At 31.5% G+C, this 20,203-nt stretch overlaps 1 protein-coding gene across 2 annotated transcripts; it reads right to left on the reverse strand.

Moving 5' to 3' along the window:
• Positions 1 to 634: 634 nt before the first annotated feature.
• Positions 635 to 17,420, reverse strand: LOC106478610 (uncharacterized protein C1orf43 homolog). 2 transcript variants are annotated; one of them, XM_013939168.2, is made up of 8 exons: positions 17,380 to 17,420; positions 12,977 to 13,152; positions 10,931 to 11,032; positions 10,440 to 10,563; positions 8,474 to 8,527; positions 6,969 to 7,132; positions 5,814 to 5,872; positions 635 to 4,425 (listed from the first exon to the last, which is right to left on the reverse strand). In XM_013939168.2, the coding sequence occupies exons 2-8, from the start codon at positions 13,031 to 13,033 to the stop codon at positions 4,224 to 4,226; spliced, it is 762 nt and encodes a 253-aa protein (XP_013794622.2). In that variant the 5' UTR covers positions 13,034 to 13,152; positions 17,380 to 17,420; the 3' UTR covers positions 635 to 4,223. The 2 variants fall into 2 exon arrangements, with proteins under 2 accessions (XP_013794622.2, XP_022237936.1); XM_022382228.1 differs by lacking the exon at positions 17,380 to 17,420 and adding an exon at positions 17,228 to 17,300.
• Positions 17,421 to 20,203: the final 2,783 nt, after the last annotated feature.

Consider the following 20,203-nt stretch of genomic DNA (forward strand, 5'->3'; position numbering starts at 1 on the left):
CATATTGATATGAATAACCAAATGAGGAAATAATGCAAAGTGGTTTGTTTATTGTAATTCCCATTGTTTTGTATTCCAAAATGTGTATTATTAGTTTTCAGGAATTCCACAATTACTCCTGCTCAAAAGATGATAGTAATGACTTGGTTTTTAAGAGAGCAAAAATCTAATACAGTACCTGATTTTTTGAAGACATCTTAGTGATCTATATATATAATTAGACAAGAAGACATTCCTTTATAGATATATGATTTGGAATAACTGATGCATGCTGAATATTTTTCAGGTTCACAACAATTAAATTCACTTATTTGTACACACTTGCATTTTGATAAACAATAACTAATATCCCTAGCTGGTTTAGTTTTCATAAATCAAATAAGAAAATGTAGTTGAAAATTTCTTTGTTTAGCAAAATGACTGTACAGTATATTTTTTGAATGTCAAATTCAAAGATTAAGAAAGCTTGTTTGTGTCTTGTGAACTTCATGCAAAGCTACACGAGAATTATCTGTGCTAGCTGTCCCTAATTTAGCAGTGAAAGACTAGAAGGAAGGCAGCTAGTCATCACCATCAACTCTTGGTCTACTCTTTTACCAACCAATAGTGGGATTAACCATCACATTATAATGCCTCCACAGCTGAAAGGGCGAGCATGTTTGGTGGGACAAGGATTCGAACCCACAACCCTAAGATTGCAAGTCAAGCACCCTAACCACCTGGCCAATTAAGAAAGCAAAGACTGTTGGGGATAAAGTGTTAATCGACTAATTGAACTTATCCCAGAAATGCTCTTTATAGATGGATTTACAGAACAAAAATAGTAAAAACAACAGGTCAAAAGCAGCAAGTAAAAGACATCAAGCATGTAATCCCACTTATTAGGATATATCTAACATCAGATTTTTTTTATGTATTTCATTATCAATCCTACTATTGAACTCAATTTTCCAACAACAACAAAAACTAATATAATATTTTAACATTACAGCTTTGCAAAGCTGCAAGGTCTGGGCATGGGAGGGCATAACAGGCAACTATTAGTAAATGAATTATTCAGTAAACTTTGCCCACATTTTAAGTTTAGTTTCCCATTTCTAAAGTTTTCAGCCTCAATATCAGACCTGAGTGACCAATGATAAATTCTCGAACTATGCAGGAACTGAAGCACATAAAACTAGTTTATTGCATCAGGCGTGGTGCAAAGTGTGAAGAGGATGAACAAATAATCAATGAACTGATGGATTCACATGTTATTACACTATTCAATTTATCATTTAGTCTGTAAGATTGAATGCTCTTCATTTGTAGAATGGGTAACCTGACTATTTGTTTATAAAATACTATTATTTTAATGTAATAATATACAATGCAATGCCAGAACATTATACACTTCTTTGGCCACATACTCAGACACATTCTGCATATATACATACAGATGGACTAAACCAAAGTGCTGTCTGCAATGTGAGCCTGCACTGGAGGTGTTTGAGCAAAACCTATTTATACCACTATGCTTAAAACAAAGCATAAAAAAATGTATACTTACTAGCCAAAATATGAGCTTCAACCTTTGACCATTCATACATCATTATTATCTATGATCAAGGTAGAGTTGACAGTAATGGACTATGCCTTCTAATAGAATGCTCTAAAACATCCCAGACACTCTCAAAAGGATTAAGATTGAGGGACTGTGCAGACTATGATGAATTTTAGAAATCTATATCATGCTTAGTGAATCAATCACAAACAATTTTAGCTCTATTGTTGATAGTATTATTATTTTGGAAATAACCAGCTCCATCAGGTTAAATGAAGAGAACTGTCAAGTGCACTTGGTCAGATAGAGTAGTTAAGTATTCACATACAGATATACGGCTATTCAGAGAAACCAGTGGACCTAGCCCATTATATCACCTCAAAAACTTTGTACAGTGGAGATTATGGAAGATGGGTCTATGACTTCAACAGATTATCACCACATTCTGATCCTACCATCACTGCAGAATTATGTGAAACATTATGGATCTAACCATATTATATATTTCCACTGGGTAATAGTATAATCCTAATGATTTAGGCACCATTGGAAACATTTCTTTTGACTTTTGGCTTAGAAATATGGTTTACATAAGTGGCACATTTTCAAAATTAGTTTTATGCAGCTCCCTATACATTTTTCTAGTGAAAATGAATGTTCCTAAACTATTATTAAAGTTATTCGTCAATTTGTGCACAGATAGATGTTTCCAAACAATCCTCTATACTTGCCTGCTATCTCTCTTTCAAAGTTTTCTCTTATGACCACAGTTTCCCTTATTAGTCAAATTTGTTATATCTGATTATCATTCAGTGTAAAGTTGGGACACAGTGGCCTTTGAGTTGTCAACCAGCTGGACCACCAATCAAGTACCAACAATAACACCTTGTTCAAAGCTTAATTAATCGTTCATAGTTCTGTACATATTTACAAGAGATGATTTTATTTCCTTGTATTAACACTTTAATTAGGTATTGGTTAGTTTTTAATATCTTGGATAAGCTGATCTCAGTCATGTTTCTTCTTCTTCCACAAGAGTTCAACACCAATGAAACAGAGAGAAAGGTGAAAAGAGTCTCTAGAAAAGTCTACCCAACTATAAGACTGCACTAGATAAGAGGAAGAAATGAGATTACAGGAAATCAAAGCAAAGCCCCTATAAGATAATGATCCAGTATGAAGATGACAATGATGGATAAATACTGGAGAAGGGAAGACCATAAAGAATACTGTATATCACACTGGTTACACAGAAGGATTTCAAGTGTATTGAACTGTACGGAAATGGGGCCAAATGACAAGAGAAAAAACAACCAACAGATTACCACAGTAGTAAATCTTTGGGGAAACATCACTATATTCAGAAGCCTTAGCATGGAGTCACATATCTAACTTAAACTCATAATAAGCAAAGACAATAAGCTGCCTAGTAGAGTAGAAGATACATATATCTTAATACAGAAGAATGTCAGACATACATATTAAATGTATTTATTCTATAAATGGCTAAGAACACAAAGTTACAAGCATTTCCATGCATGAAAGGTTTAGGCATATTTTCAATTCTATTAAGATCTGTGGATCTACAATTTGATAATAAGACACAGCACAATGTGATACAATACACAAAACTGTATTGAATTTTCAAATTATTTCATTTATCACTCACAATTAAACTTGACAACCATTTTTAGGATGGTCATTGTTTACTCTATTTGGTCATTTTAACAAATTCTTGTGTAAATTGGTATCGGTTTTCAAGTAAAATCTTTACAAGATAATACCAAATTATATATCACTAACTGTTCAAATTAATATTAATTTATTCAAGTTATGTAGGTTTCATTACTTGATATTGAATTTTTTTTATAATGCCAGTTTTCATGAAGTTGGCCAATGTTTAAAATTGGTTTACTTCCATCATTTATCAAATCTGAATTAAGAACACCAAATTCTAATATAAGACCTTTAAAATAAATTCAGATGTTCAATATTAATTTTCACTAGAAGCTTCATGTTTCAAATCTAATGACATAATGAGATATCTTCTATACTATATTAATTTTACAATATTGCTGGTCAAATGCTTTACCACTGTTAATTTTATATTAATAGTTTTTTCATGTTCTAATTTTGTTGCAAGTTTATTCCAAAGTCTACTATAAAATTACTTTGCAAGTAATTTTTACATACACAAAAATAAAATTATATTATTACTTGTTATCTACCTTGAAACATGGCAAACAACTATGAGCCTTGTAGTTTCTAAAATAGCAGAGACTGAGAAATAATAAAGTTGAAATTCTTACGGTAACTGCTTTTTTTTTAAATTCAAAGTTATTACCACTTCCACTGTTATAGTATGGCTCAGTGCGTGTGTTTTTTTCCATCTTCAAAATAAAAAAACTGTCTTCAGAAATTTGGTCCTAAGAGTAAGCATTCTTCATAAGTTCTAACAGAAGTTGTAATAATGAAGCAATTTCACTGCAAATTAGTGTGAGTTGTTGACATTACACATACTGATCATTCATAGATGTCTTAGAACGTTGTTCCCCAATATCTATTACAGATATAGAATTAAACCAAACTTTTTATTCAAAAAACACAATTTTCAATGACGAAGAATTTGAAAGACACACACACTCACATCTATACTGCAGTTTTTTCTATTGTTATAGAGTCAAACAGAAGTCTCAAAAGTTACTGATTTTTCTCCAGTTTCTGACTTGAAGCTTAATGAGGTAGGCCTCCGAAGTATTGGGGTAGGCTTCCCATTGAGCACTGGGTGTTCGTTTTCTTTGGTTTTGGATGAGGAAGAACCAGAAGACTCAGAATGTCTCTTGCTGCTATGATGAGGAGATTTGTGTGAAGGAAGGTTTACACTGAAAAGTACTGAATTGTTAAAAAAAAGTTGGCTGATATTTACATAACGTTAGAATCCTCAGGATTTCACTAAAAAGTCTAATACTTTTGATCATCTAACATACTGGTAGAACCAGCCCAAATACAGCAGTAAAATCATTTAATTGCAAACCCACTTTATCAATTTAAGTAACTAATTATTCAATTTCAAAGTACATCCAGTAAATTCTAAACAGCAAAATGTAACTTACCCACTAGCAACAATATATAACTTTACATTTTTTAAAATATAGTCTTCAATGCAGCAGTTCCCCAACATTTCAAGGAGTGTAAGCCTCAAATTATAAACTTTTACAAAGGATATCCCTAATCATGAGCTGATTTTGATTTCTAGCAATCTGGATCCATAAAAGATTTGTTTAAAGTATCCACAGTATCTATGAAAATTAAAGGAAATTTTCTACTCTTATTCAACTGGCACACATGAAGTCACTAAAATACGTCACAGTATTTTAACTTTATTAATTAACCCTATGCATACAGACTGCTAATTTGGCTGACCTTGCACTATGCATGTCATAAACTTTTTAGAGAGTTGCATTCAAACTTTAATTAAACAACTTTATTGTCAATGTAGGTCAATAAACTTGGCATCAAAACATAGTTTGTAATTCAAGTTTTAATATTATTTAAGCTTTAATTTCTTAATTTAAAAAAAAAATTCTTGTCACATGACATGTCTGCTCTTTGATTTTTCCTACTTAGATTTAATAATTTCAACAATAAAGCTTCTATAGAGCCTAAACAATTAGAATCACAAATTACACATATTGACAAGAAATAATATAAGATTTGAAACTTCTACCTTGTTAGTTTGATAATATATCAAAAATCTGTCAAACCTATTAGCAAAGCAGGCAAAAAAAGTAGTTTGTAAGACAAGCTTGACATATGTTGAGGAAAGTCATTGCATTAGTGGAACTTTTTATCTACTTATAGCTTAGTTGGAAAGCCAGGTAAATTACAGCAGTTTTGGGACATTCTATTCTAGTGCTTGATATATATTTTGTGTTCTACGATGCAAAACTGAAAGCTACAGGAATTATTTTTGAACAACCAACAAAGTGACAAAAAAGTGGGATTACTGAAGCATGACCTCCAAGTAGAAACAGCCTTAATACCTGAAGCAAGTGCTAAATTTCTTGTTTCTTACGTAATTTTTTATTTATTGTTATAAATTTTTAACAAAATTAACTAAAATGTAAAAATTAGAAACTTCTTGGGTGAGATAACAAAACTCGATGAAACAGAAAATTAAGTAAAAGAATTTTTGTGAGATCAGTTGATTGGGAAGCTCATGATAAACAAATATGGTGTTTATACATTATCTAACCATATAAACACTTACTGCTGTCTCACAAATGATAACAAATCCATAAACTGTTTGTACTTTTCTGGTCCAAATTCCTGAAAAAGTAGAAAGAAAATAATCGCATCTTGCATTTACATCCATAAAATTTCTTCAGTGAAAAAGAGTTAAATACATTTTGTGTATTATACAAAGAACATATTTATTTCATGAAACATATTTTACAATACTATCTTTTTTACACATTATTCACTGTAGTCCTTAAGTACCCAAAATGCTGATTGTATTTTATACAGGTACTGTATGTAATACTCTCTATCATAGACGTACACAAACTTTCTTCGTTACAGCTCATTGTGATTCCCAAACACTTTCTCTCAACTTGGTATAGGATGATTATACAGAAAATCTCACAGTTAAAATTATTATGTCTTAAAAACTACTTGTTTGGGGGGAGGAACAAACTTTTACTAGAAGCACATTGAGAATTATGTTTTATTCAGTTTATTAAAATCCTTTTCTTGAAAATTAACATTGCTTTTTCTATCTCTCTCAACAACAAAAGACTGATGATTTAAAAGAAATAGACTGTGCTTACAATAGCTTCTTTTAGATTAATATGGTGGCTGAGAATGATAAAAATTATACTGAACACTACCTGTGCAAGTTTTTTGGAATATACTGCATTATGACCAAAGCTTTCTGAATGACACTTAAGATTCTTAATGTGCCTTTGGTAAAATTTAATTCTTCCAAGACAAGTAGTTTGGGAAGATATAAACATTTTACATAAGGGCGTTCTATATAATCACCAATTAAGTAAAATATTAAGGCTGTACATTAGAATAAAACTCTACATCCCACTTACAGCTTCTTTAAAACATGCAAATATATAAGTACTCTTCCCAGGATTCTTATTTAAGTTAATACAATATTAAAACCATAGGAATCAATATTTTCTGTTCAAAATAAGAATCCTACAGAAATTTTTCTCACTCAAATATTTAAAAGAAAACAATACTTATTCAAGAACAAGTCAAGTAATCACATAAAAACTTCATTATCCTCCAGGAAAATCTTTATATGATTACCAACTTAAAATATCAAGAAAACAAATACTATACCATTACAAAGACAAATACTGTAACAGGAACGTGTTAAATGTGATATTATATATAGAGCAAACCATCATACCACTAGTTCATGTCTCGCACACTGATACAAGTCTGCCAACTGATGAAGAGCTACTGCTTCACATCCAACTATGAGTCCTAAGGCTGATGATCGAAGAAGAAACACGCGCACATCCTGCCCTGAAGGATAATACTTGGATGGATCAGACAGAAAAAGGTCAGTTTCTGGAAGGACAAAAAAAAAAGAGAACTTTAATTTATTTACTTGAAAAAACTTGAAAAGTTAGCTTTATCATAGACAAATTAGTAATTCAGTGCACAAGGATAACTTTGACTTTCATATTTGTTGGATTTTAACAATCATCATATTACTGATATAAAAAAATAGACATCTGATATCATCAACCACACTCAATTTCTATCTATCTAACAACCATATCCTAACCCCTTACTGAATCTGTAGCTTGCTCTCTAGTTTTGCATTTGTTGTTTTGATTATAGGTGATAGATGGAATGCTTTTGGGTGTTTATAACCACAGACATTTGCACTTTTGTATAAATGGTATAATTTTACAAGTTTTGTTACAGTTTTGCTTAGGCAATCATGTATCTGTTGATGCATACAACCTTAATAAAAATATTGCATTTTTAGATAATTATTTTGTTGGGGCTGTGCAGTGCTGAGTAACTTCCTGTATGCTTTTGATGTAATACAGATAACTGTGAAATATATACGTGTATATATGCATATATATATATATATATATATGCACACACACACATACATATACTTTATGTTTCCTTACTGTCTAATGAACTTTAATGAAGCATACACTAACACAATTATACAACTTCATGTGTCAAGTTTTCCCACTAACAGTAATATCTGGAGAACCCACAGAAAACACACTGTACAGAACTTCATTGGAGCAGCAGTTTGTGTTGTTCTATCTCAGTTAGCTGATGTGTGGTTATAGTGACCAAGAAAAATAAAGTTACTACGTACTTAAAAACTATACAACTTCAAAAGTACAAAAGAAAATAAGTGTATCAACAAACAATTGTTTTCATAAAAATATAATAATTATAGTCAGCATTTCAAATTAGATTATCCTTAAACTAAACATTAGTTATTGTTGTTTTAACATAAAAGCTACATGACACACTATTTGTACTCTGTCCATTGAGGGGAATCAAACCATGGATTTTAGTGCTTTAAGCTTACTGCTAACCCACTGGGGGATTTTGAACATTAGTGATGGTCCCTAATCTGTTAGAATGTAGGTAAAATGTGAAAGACTGTTAGAGTAAGTGAATGTTATCAGTCCCTTAATACAGTACCAACATTTTAACTATACTTGCTAAAGACAAATTAATGGATCATGAACAAAAACATTCAATTTGTTGTTTTGTCTGAATATATATGCATATAGATAAATCACGACTACTATTTTTAAAGCCATAACATCAGAGTTAGACACTGTTTTCCATTATCATATTAATAATTAAACACTCACGTTTCAGCGTGTACCATAAAAGTTGTGCAAATGAAAAACAGAAACTCACCTAAAGCAGAAAAACTTTCTAGAGCATGCATCCTGTACAGATGAGGTGTGGTTACTAAAAATAAAATAATCATATGTTAAAGTACTATATTTTAGTACATATTTTCAGATATTTTGTTTTTACATATTTTTATTTACACACACAAACTATGGCTCAAACATTAGTTGTTAATCATTTCAATACCAGTTAGCCCCCCCCCCCCAACACACACACATAATCTTGTAAACTTCACTAAGATTACCTCTTATGAAAGGCTTCCTTTTTTTAAAAGTGAAAATAATCAGCCTTCCTTTGAACCTTATCCAATAAGTTAATATCCTGTCTAAAGTAAGAAGATCAAAGCTGTAAACAGTATATTCTAGGTGAAGCCTAACTAGTGATTTCGATACAGAGATAATTACTTCTTTTGACTTGTAATCAGTATCTATAAATGCACGCTAAAATTCTATTAGTTTTATTACTAGCAACATAATGATGCCTTGAGTAACTCATCTACTACTATGTCAACATCTTTCTTTTTCAATCATGCTATTGAGTGAGTTCCCATCTATATTAAATGTATAATCCAAATTACGATAATCCAAATGCATTACTTTACACATACTATAATTAACCCACTGACTGTTGTTTTGCAGTATAAAGTACAGTCTGCCTCCAGCAGTTGAATACGAGTGTGCTGTATATGGTGTATAGCTTGCAAAAATTCTGCACACACTTAGACAAGCCACAGTCAATGGGTGAAAGGTCATTTGAATACTGAACAGGCCTGTGATGGTTTTATTGTCTTGATATTTTTACATGTTCTACACTAATTCCTGTATGCTGAATCTGAAAATGATATCCATTTTTCTCCATCACATACAGGTTTTTCACAAAATGTCATAATGCAATACAAAGAAGAAAGACCACAACATGTAGTTTTGAGACTAAAAGATGTAGATTTCACAAAAAAAAACCAGGAAGAATAAGGATGCATATTTATTTGACATCAGTGTTCTTCCCTTTTCTTCAGTTTTTTTGTATTTTTGTTAACAAACATAATAATAAAAAAATTTTCATTGTAGTAAAAATAATAATAATTTGATCTAAGTAAGAGTTTTTTTCTTCCCGATTTATAAAAAATTCTTACATAATAGAAAAAAAATTAATATTATTTTTGAAATCAGTGTAGCTGAATTAGGGAAAATCTGTTATTAAGACCAAAATAACTTTCATAAAGTTTAAATTTGCAGGCCTGTGCTTGCCAACTGATCCAAGTCATTCTGTAATATCTCATTATCCTCATTACAGCTATAAGTATCCAAAATTTAATATCAACAGCAAACTACTGAGTATATGCCCATGCCAAGATCATTAATATAATTAAGAAAAATCAAAGCCACAAGCAATGACTCCTGAAACACATCACTAGTAACAAAGGTCCAGTATGAGTGGACATCAGTAATAACTTTTTTTGCTTTCTTTCTTTCTCTATCCTAAAAAATGTCCTTGTCCTAACTAATCTCATATTTCACTCAATAAATATCAACCATTGCTGCAGAAGTTCCCATATTCCACTTAATTTTCCTCTTTGTTTTGAAAATTTGGGGAGACACTTTGCATTAATCTAAAATAAGTAAAAAGCAATCAGTCATGACCTACACGTGAAACCAAGGACCCCAAACTCACATTTGTTCTTTAAGACACACTGACCTAACTAGAGCTTCAGGCTCCAAACAGTCAACATTCTCACCTGGTTTGTTACAATTTAATAGCCTTTGTAATTTTTAACTCTGTGGTTTTAATGACCTTTATCTAGTATAAATATAAGTTTCAGTATAGTCTGACAAAAAAACAATATAGTTGATTTCACAAGCCTTCCCTCCAAAATAACAAGAGCACTAACATTACAAACTATCAGTAATGTGGAATGTACTTTTCTGAAGATTACAGTGAATTTCAAAAACATTGACAAGAAAAGACTTACTTGTTTCAACACAGTTTGGATACAAAAAAAATGATTCTTCATCTTTGTTGAGAAGTTTAGGTCTGTAGAATGAATGTATGTTCTTGATACAATCAAGCCTCCGTTCAATCTCAAGTCTCAAAGGCTATTAAAATTACATTGTATATTTACTAATCATAATCATCGTAAAAAAATTGTAACAGTTATACTACGACCAACTCTTAGAATTAAGGTGGGTTAAAAGTTCATCAACAAAACATAATCCCAACATGCAAGGATCAAAATGAGTAATTTTTCTACCATACTTTAGCTGGTATTAAGTTACTATATTACCATAAAGTACTTTCTTGTTTTATTCAAATAATTCATTGTATTACCTAAGTCTCAATTACAGAAGAGCTACAAGAGTAGAAATTAGTAATCCAAAACATCTAATTTTAAACAATACTTATGAATCTTTCTATCCAACAATATGATCTCTGTTTTTTATTTATAAAGTTTAAATTTAGTACCTTAGGAGCATCATTACCAACTGGAACATGCGGCCCCCTCCTGGATTTGAGGGAGAATCGTGCTATCTGCCTTTTTGCAAAAATGAATAACAGGACAAAAGTCTAAAAATTCAAAATAGTAAATGTATATTAGTACAAAATAAATCTTATCAGTCAAACTATTTCAATAATATTGTTTATTTATGAATAGAATTTTGAGTTGTAACCAAATAAAATGCACAAACCATAAAAATAGTCTTAAATTAGTAAATTTTACAGTTTGGTTTAAAAAACTGTAATTAAAATTTGCTAACTTGTTAAGCTCCATTTAAACATATGGCAGTCCATTTTTGTATGACATTTATTTCAAGTAATTTTCTTTTCATGCATTTTATGACAGTTAAATTATAAGTATTTTTAAGCTCTTCCCTAAACATTCCCAAGTTATTTAAAATTGGTTAGTTTAGTTAACTCTTTCATTTAAAATTTAATTGTCTTTTCAAGGGCATCATCTTAGGGATCAAGACCTCTAGCCACAGTATCCAGAATCAATTCTTAGTTTTTAAATTTCATCTAATATTTATATCCAGGAGTTTTAACTCTTCAACATCAAGTAATTTTTCTAAAACGTATATGCATACAAAATGGTATGTCATGGTAAATTATACCAGGCAGAAACTAGTTAAATATTGTGCTTAATATTTTAAATATACTCAAAGCAAAATAATATTTTTTACATGCATACAACAACAATTGTGAGAATAAATGAAAAAGTTTCCACTTTTCTTTCACTCTAAAAATTTAGAATTTTACAAAGACTCAAAAAATTGTCCAAGTTAATCTCTAAGACACCTAGCAAAGGTTTGGTTTAATGCTAAATGTTCTCAACAATGAATTATAGACAGTGAAAACTACCGACTCACTAACGATTCTATGAATGGGTGCAAGGCATGTTTACTAAATAAAACAATCAGAGATTCAGTTGTACCTTACACTTCTCTTCCCTGATCACAATGTGGCTTGCTATATCAAATAACTATATCAATAAACATAATTAATTATAACAAAACTACATATAAATCCATATATTATATATATGTACATACAATTATAATGAACATTAAAAAAATAAAGTGTAAATATATCAAGGAACAAAGGTAAAGGAACAAATTATTATTAGAATATAATCAATTTATGCAACAATGTTTGTAAGTAAATGAATTTTATTCCATAATTCCCTGATGTGTTCTCCATCATAGTCATGATTAAAGCTGCCCACCAGAATTTACTGTTTTAATATTTATCTACATTTATTCCTATTTTTGTAGAGTTTAGTTAATTTTCAATAACCTCAATTTTATCCTACTGAATTTCTTACTTGCAACTAAACTGTTGTTTAACAACAGCCAAATCTTCCTCATCAAGAAAGGAAGTAGATTTTTATTGTTGTTGTTCATTATGCAAACCTGAAGAGATCTTTTTTTGCTAAAATTATAATAAATAATTGTACGGCTTTAATAAAAGTTTTATTGTGTAAATATAAAACGTTGTTTTTGGTTAATTATTTATTATAATTTCAGCAAAAAATGTTAAACACAAGTGCCGGTAGTGGATACTGAAGAGATCTACTGGCTACCCCAATGTTTAAGCTCAGATATTGGATCTTTTGTCATAGTTAAAAAGTCTTTTGAAGTTCTGATCTTTTTAAAGATGACATGAATATCTTATTTCCTACAAAAATGTTGAAGTTTAGGTACAAGTGCTGAAAGGAAGGGCAATATGGTAATTGGTAGTTCATTGTTTCCTTCTTGTTTTACATCATGACTTTGTTAATGTTCCTTAGCAGTTCTTAACTGTTGGTTGGCAAACAAAGTGTGGTAACTGTTTTGAGCTCAAAGTTGGCATTCAACAAATACATTGTAGTTAGCTCGAGAAGTTTTTCAAGTGTTTTTTCCCACAATTAAACAATGAGTCTTAAAACATATACCAGAACTTCTCAAAAAAATATGCTAGACACAAAATACAAAAATCTCTAATAAAACAAACAGTATACTATATTTGACATACCAGAAAACCAAAGGCAATACATATGATAATGGAAATGCCAGAAAGCTGATCGGCCATCTCCTATAAAGTTCATTGTACATGGAAGACAAGCAGTCATTTAAAAAGCTCACTATCTTCATCTTATACTTTTTGTGGAAGAAAATGTCTTGCACCTATCATCTACAAACATTGTCCACCTTGAAGAACATGCAAAACAGTATCAATTAATAAAAAGTATGAAAAATGTTGAGGAATCTGTAACAATAAATACCTTGCTTACATTGTACAAAATGTACTTTTTACTTCAAATACAAGTAAACATTTGAGAAATGTAGTAATGAGTATTAGTTTACTTTAAAAGAAAAATCATTAGAGCTGATTTATTATCTCAGTTACCTATGACCATTGATTATATCAGCTAGTGTCAGGTAAAATAACTGATTAATTAAAATTACATCAATACCTGTCACAAAAATAATCCACTAATCAAAATTATAGTTTTCAATTATTACAACTGCCCAAGCAATTAAAATATTGCCATTATGATTTCTCATCATTACTTGCAATGAATTCTGGTTGTTCAGCTTAATCAGTTAGTGTCACAACTTGTGAAAATAGTCAGCTAACCAAAATTAGTGTTTCTATTTTTGAATATTCCAACTATCCAAATCTTGTGAGAATAATGTTTAGTTGAACATAATTAATTAATTATTCTAATGATCAATTAATTAGCAAATTTCACTATTTGTCTAGCTCTAAACATAATGAGTGCAGAACTTAAATAATTCTATTGGTTTGAATCCAAACTGACATGCTAGGATACTACTCAAGATCTATGAAATATTTTAACACTTTCCTTGTTGCCTGGGTGTCATTGATATCCTTTGATTTTTCCTACAATGCTGAAAATCCTTAACTAAATTGCATGAATCTTAGTACAAGATTATAAAATAGTATTTAGTTTTGATTTTTTTTTAAATAATATAATTTGATTTAGTTTTTCTATCATTTTTTTATCTTGAGCAATTCTCAAAATTTTGTTGTAAGACACTGTTTTAAAAAAATCATTCAAATACTTCTTACTCACAAATAATTTCTTTAATTTTTATTGTTGAGTAAAAAGTTCCATTTTATACATTTAGTCAGTTTCAAAGAGATTGATATCCATCAAATTATTTCTTTTTATACTTTACTTTACCAATTGTCACAACTTATGGTTATAAATCATAAAAAATGACAAAAACTGATAACGATTTATCAGTGACTTGCAAGTTAACTTTTCACAATGGTTTCGTCATAACCTTTTTCACAATTGTAACAATATTCTTGGTCAAAATTAATGTACATCTAATAAATATAATTTATTTTCAATACAATAAACTTAACAACAATATTAAATAAGCAACTAGACTGATAAAAACAGTTCATAATCTGTTCTACCCAATGGTATCTATGCTTTGCCTGTAGTTTTTTTTAAAAGCTGTGTTTAATTAGTAATTCTTCATACCACATGCTATGACATCATAAATGGGTTAGAATGAATGGCTGTAACAAAACTTCAAACAGAGAAAGAAACTCAGGTGAGAAATGTGGCATCAATAATTATATTCTTAAAGGCTTGTTTGTTTGTTATGGAATTTGTGCAAAGCTACACAAAGTCTATCCGCACTAGCCGTCCCTAATTTAGCAGTGTCATCACCACCCACCGCCAACTCTTGGGCTTCTCTTTTACCAACAAATAGTGGGATTGACCATCATATTATAATGGCCACAAGGCTGAAAGGGCGAGCACGTTTGGTGTGACGGGAATTCAAACCCACAACTCACAGATTGCGAGTTGAGCTCCCTAACCACCTGGCCATGCCGGGCATATTCTTAAAGGATGATAGTTTCTTAGCAAATACAAACCTGTTTTGGGACAGGCAGAAAAATTTGTAAAAATTGGTAAGTGTGAAGTATACAAGCGAGACTACATGGAGCTACAGAGAAATGAATCTTTCAACATTTTCTTCATTTTTCTTTGTGAATTACACTGAATAAATGTTATAAAATGACAAAATGTCAATACCAAAATACTTTTGAATTAGAAATTGTTGAAGTAGAATTACAAATTATTAATTTCAATTATGTTTTGAAATTTGCTATGCAGGTGTGCACTCAACACCTGAGAGGTGCTAGCTAATTGTGAGTGGGTCATAAAATCAGAATACAATCTGACATGCTTATAGTCTTAAAATTTAAACCAAGCCATTTCTTCTCATTAAAAACAGAAATTACAATATTCTTCATCTGTCTTATGATACACATAATTTTGCACTGAGAAACTATCACTTTTCATACCATCAATAATGCTTCACTTAATAAGTGGAACATAAACACACCACTGGAAATGAAACTAGTGTCTTTGAAACTATATGTATGATATTACATGTACTACTTTAACTTTACTAAAAATGTGTAATTACAAGCAAGATTTTAAAGTTTACTACTTTGAGGGATCAACCTATAAAAATCCTTTTTTTGCTGAAAAGGCTTAGAAATATACTCTAGTATATATATGAAAAAAGAAAACAGAGCACTTCTATAACACTCTGCCTAAGTTGATTTATGGTTTATATTTTCAGTTACTGCATATTAATTTTACAAAATTTAAATCATTTGAAGTAGCAATTTATTATACTGGTATGCTTGGGTAAAGTGCACACTATGCTCTTGCATATTTTCTAATACATCACCATTGCCTGCTATTAAAATATTACTTCTTTGATAATCTCAAATAATGAGTTATGTAACATTGAATAAATATATTTATATTTTTTGTTCTTTGTAAATCATATACATGACTCAATTATATATAACTGACAACATTACAAACTGTTTATGAAAATAAAGACAAAACTATATTTGTAATAAAATTCCTTTTACGAATTCAATGTTGGATATATGTCTATATCAAAACTATTTATTTTACTTGTATGAATTCACTACATGCAATAGGTAAAGCAGGGTATATAAACAGTATTTTATACCAAGTTAAAAAGAATTATAACTTACAACTTTGTTAAACTGAGTAACAGTTCAAAATATATGAACATGCAAGAAACCATACTGAAATAGAGCTTCAAGCTTTTATATATTAGTAGTAAGTAAGAAAAAAAAAGAAGATAGATCATACATAGTTTTAGGCACAATGAAATAAGATCAATATTACGTATACATATAAACGCATCCTGAGAGGTTCAATAAGTTTGTCACACTGTTAAAAACACATGTTAAAATACAAATGACAAACAAACAAATTCTGATCTTTAAGACAAGTCTTGAATATTACAGTACTAGAACATAGAAGGATTAATTCATATCTAAGAATAATTAGCCTAAATTTGAATGCCTTCACCAACTCAACTGCTGCTATACTGTTGACAAGAAATGTGATAAAAAACTGTACTAGAAGTAATTTATAGTTAAATCCTGACAAAAACAAATAAATTGCCATAGGAGTACCAGAAACTACATACATACATACATATATGTTATAATTATAAATAAAGTCCTGTACAACAAAATCAAATCAGTATTACCTGTATTATTACTGAAATGGTAAAGTATTTCTTAACAGACATAATGTTATGACTTATCAAACACTGTAAATTTAGTGAAATAAAAACATGCTTATTTCTGACATTAAATAAAATTATTCATCTTTGAATGACACTTCTCCATCAATAACTACTAGTAACCTTCTTCTGTTTAAAAATGAAAAAAAAAAAAATAGTACACACATACCTCATAGTCAAAGTTCAAGGTCTATATCTGCCTTTATTATTGTTATTTAGATTTACCTGAACTATAGCTCGAAATTTAACAATGATATACTGACCAGGTTTTTTGCAATACCATAGAAATAGTGCATATACACACACACACACACACATATATATATATATATATATATATATATCACTTGTTTTTTATTCCTCCGAATCCGAGGTCGAATATCTCACATACTAAATAAAAAAATAAAACATTTATATGTTGTTAGTACTATAACGTAAATTCAAGATAATGATGGGCTTCTATTGCCTTATCACATATAACTGCACACAATCACAACAAAAGTGAAAACACATTCTTCAACTCAGAAAAAATCAAAGACTAAATGTTTATTTTTCTATTAATGAATATTAATACACTAATTATAGAACTTAGGATAGAAGACCGATAGGGATCACAGGGGCGATTCTATACAATTAATATTAGTAATAATATTACCAATTATAAACATTCGTTCATTATGTCGGCGTTAGACTTCAAATTGAAGATAAAATAAATCTTTAAAAAACAACCATAAAGTAGATCTAGAACATGAATGTATAGCTAGTATAAGCACCGAATTTAAAAGTAAAAGATGTAAAATAAGATACCTAAATAGACGTAACAGCTTCTCGCTTTACCTATGTATTCCCACGTCAAACAGGTATATCGGCATATACGATAACCGCGACATCCTTAAATGCAAAGGTCCAGAATTTTTTTCGAATATTAATTCAATTGAAAATAAAATATTTAAGATTTGATATATTTATTTTTAACTAATTGTATTACACTTTAAAAATTAAGCATGAATTATGAGCGCTATATTTGAAGATGTCCTGAACAGGTAAAGTATGATGATTAAAAATACAAAGAAAATCTCTTCTTACTAAACAAATTAATGATAACAATATTGTGGCATGGGGGGGGGGGGTTGATGAGCTTTGTAAATCGTGAAATTTCGCTTTTGTAAATTATTCTTAGGCTTGAGTGATTTGTAGACTGAAAGATATTAACAGATAACTAGAGATTACTGGGAATAGGTTTGAGGAAGGTTTAAACCTAAAAAGAAGTGTCATAGAGTTAAAGATAGGGAACATTTCGATTAGTTGATGTGGTAAAGGACTATGTGTTAACTCCCCATCCCTCCACTTAGTTAATAGCTTGATATTGTTACGACAGCGGAAATCACGTGATCCTGGTAACACGTGATGAATTTTTCGAATGATCATGAATTATAGGGTAAGCCTGAGTTTGTTCGAGACGCCCTCTTTTTTAGTATATAGGCCTGGGAAAATGAATGTATGGTAAAGCGAACAGTAGTCACGGTAAGTTTCGGGCGAAGTTATCGAGATTGTGAATCGCTGTGGATTATAGCGTGTATTATAAAAGTTGTTAAGTTTAAAGTGACGAAAAACGTACTGACAGTGGAATTACTGTGTACTAAAAGTTTGTATCGAGAAATAATAAACTGGTTTAATTAAGAAAGCATTTGTATCACTGAAGTTCCTCGGAAAGAAATTCTACCGGAAATTAACAAACAAGCAGATATGTAACAAATTGGTGTCAGTGAGTGGGACGGAAACGAAAAAAATGATGGAAACGAGAAGTGGCAAATCAAACTACGACTTAGCAGACTTTATGGCAGCAATACAAGAACGGCAAAAGAAACAAGAAGAACGAGAAAAGAAAGAAGAAGAGAGATTACAGCAGTTGTTGGAGGAAAAGAAAAAAGAAGATGAGAGATTACAGCAGTGGTTGGAGGAGAAAAAGAGAGCTTACAGCAGTTGTTGGAGGAAAAAGAAAAGAAAGAAGAAGAGAGAGATTACAGCAGTTGTTGGAGGAAAAAGAAAAGAAACAAGATGAGAGACAACAGCAGTGGCAAGAAAACCTGCAACGGTGGCAGCTCGAACAGGAAAATAAACAAAAGAGATTACAGCAGTTGTTGGAGGAAAAAGAAAGGAATCAAGAAAATAAACAAGAAGAGAGACTACAGCAGTGGTTGGAGGAGAAAGAAAATAAACAAGAGAGACTACAGCAGTGGGAAGAAAACCAGCACTCATGGCAACTGGAACAAGAAAGGAAACAAGAAGTACAAATGGAAAAGATTAGTAAATTTCAAAGTGAATTAAATACATTAAAGGACGATTTACTATCTTTTACACAGGGAGGATATATTAGCCATGGACTTAATCAGCCCCCAGACAACAGGAAGCCCCTTCCAGACCCTGCAGCTAAACCCTAATGCAGACATCTTCAGTCCTGCCAGAAGTCACATTCCAGACACGAGTGTCAGCAATAGGGGTGATCTATTATGAAGGAAACCACAGGAACTCGATGGGAAGGCACCATGGGAAGCATATAGAGCACAATTTGAACTCCTGGCAGAAATGAATGGATGGACAGAGGTGCAGAAAGCAGTGCACCTGGCAAAGAGCTTGAATGGATAACCACCAGAAATACTTGGACAGTTGTCAGCAGACGACTGGCACAACTATAGAGCACTGGTAGCTGCTCTAGAAATCAGGTATGGAACTCAAAATCAGTACAAAATCTACAGGGCTAGGTTTAGGACTAGAGTCCATGCTAAAGGGGGGGGGAGCCTACAAAAGCTGGCACAGGATTTGGAAAGTATGACACACAGCCCTACCCAACTTCACCACCCAATGTCCTCAAGCTGTTGCTGAAGGATCAGTTTGTAGATGCCTTGGACAGTCCACAACTGAAGATAGAAGTAGAGCAAGCACACCCCTCTACTATGCAGGATGTAATGACCAGAGCTCTTGAATTCGAATCCTACATTAAGTCCAGCATAGAGGTACCAAGGTTGGTGCATGCATCAGGATTCAAGGCCAGAAAAGGGCAGGTCTCAGAGAAGTTTGAGGGACTTTGCTGGCACTGTAACAAACCTGAGCACAAGAGAGCTCAACGCCAGCAACTTCAACACAGAGAAGATATGGAGAGCAAGGATATATGATGAGCCAGTGTAAGAAAAATACTACCAATAAGTCAGCTTCGGAAAACCAGTAGTGGTTGGTGCTGAGGGATGCCCACCAACCCCATTGTGAAAGTCCCAACAGCTAAGTGCAAAATACAAGCACACATAGTGTCTATGTGATAGGAAAGCTGGATGGCCAAAAGTGCAACTTTGTCATAGATTCTGCATCTCAGCAAACCTTTGTGAGTTTCAAGATGATAGATCACATAGGAGTACCAGAAGCCATAGAGAAGCTCTGTGGTGTGAAGACATTGTGCAAGGTTGTGGGGACCAGTGTGGGTAACTATTGAGCTCATGGGCATAATGGACAGGCACAAAGTATACTTGGCTGACATTGAAGACCAATGCATATTAGGGTTGGACTACTTACTACCGAGGAAGTGTGTAGTTGACTTCGATAAAATGACGATTGGGAACAACAAAGGCCAAATTCCAGT

This window comes from Limulus polyphemus, unplaced genomic scaffold (assembly GCF_000517525.1).
Source record: "Limulus polyphemus unplaced genomic scaffold, Limulus_polyphemus-2.1.2 Scaffold232, whole genome shotgun sequence".
NCBI lineage: Eukaryota > Metazoa > Arthropoda > Merostomata > Xiphosura > Limulidae > Limulus > Limulus polyphemus.

What these genes read in the sequence shown, in the direction of transcription:
- LOC106478610 (XM_013939168.2), bottom strand. Translation starts at nt 13,033, where the DNA reads ATGGCCGATCAGCTTTCTGGCATTTCCATTATCATATGTATTGCCTTT. An exon ending in GTATTGCCTTTGGTTTTCTG is followed by an intron (nt 11,033 to 12,976) that starts GTATGTCAAATA and finishes TTGAATTTTTAG; the next exon opens with ACTTTTGTCCTGTTATTCAT. An exon ending in TCCAAACTGTGTTGAAACAA is followed by an intron (nt 8,528 to 10,439) that starts GTAAGTCTTTTC and finishes TTTTATTTTTAG; the next exon opens with TAACCACACCTCATCTGTAC.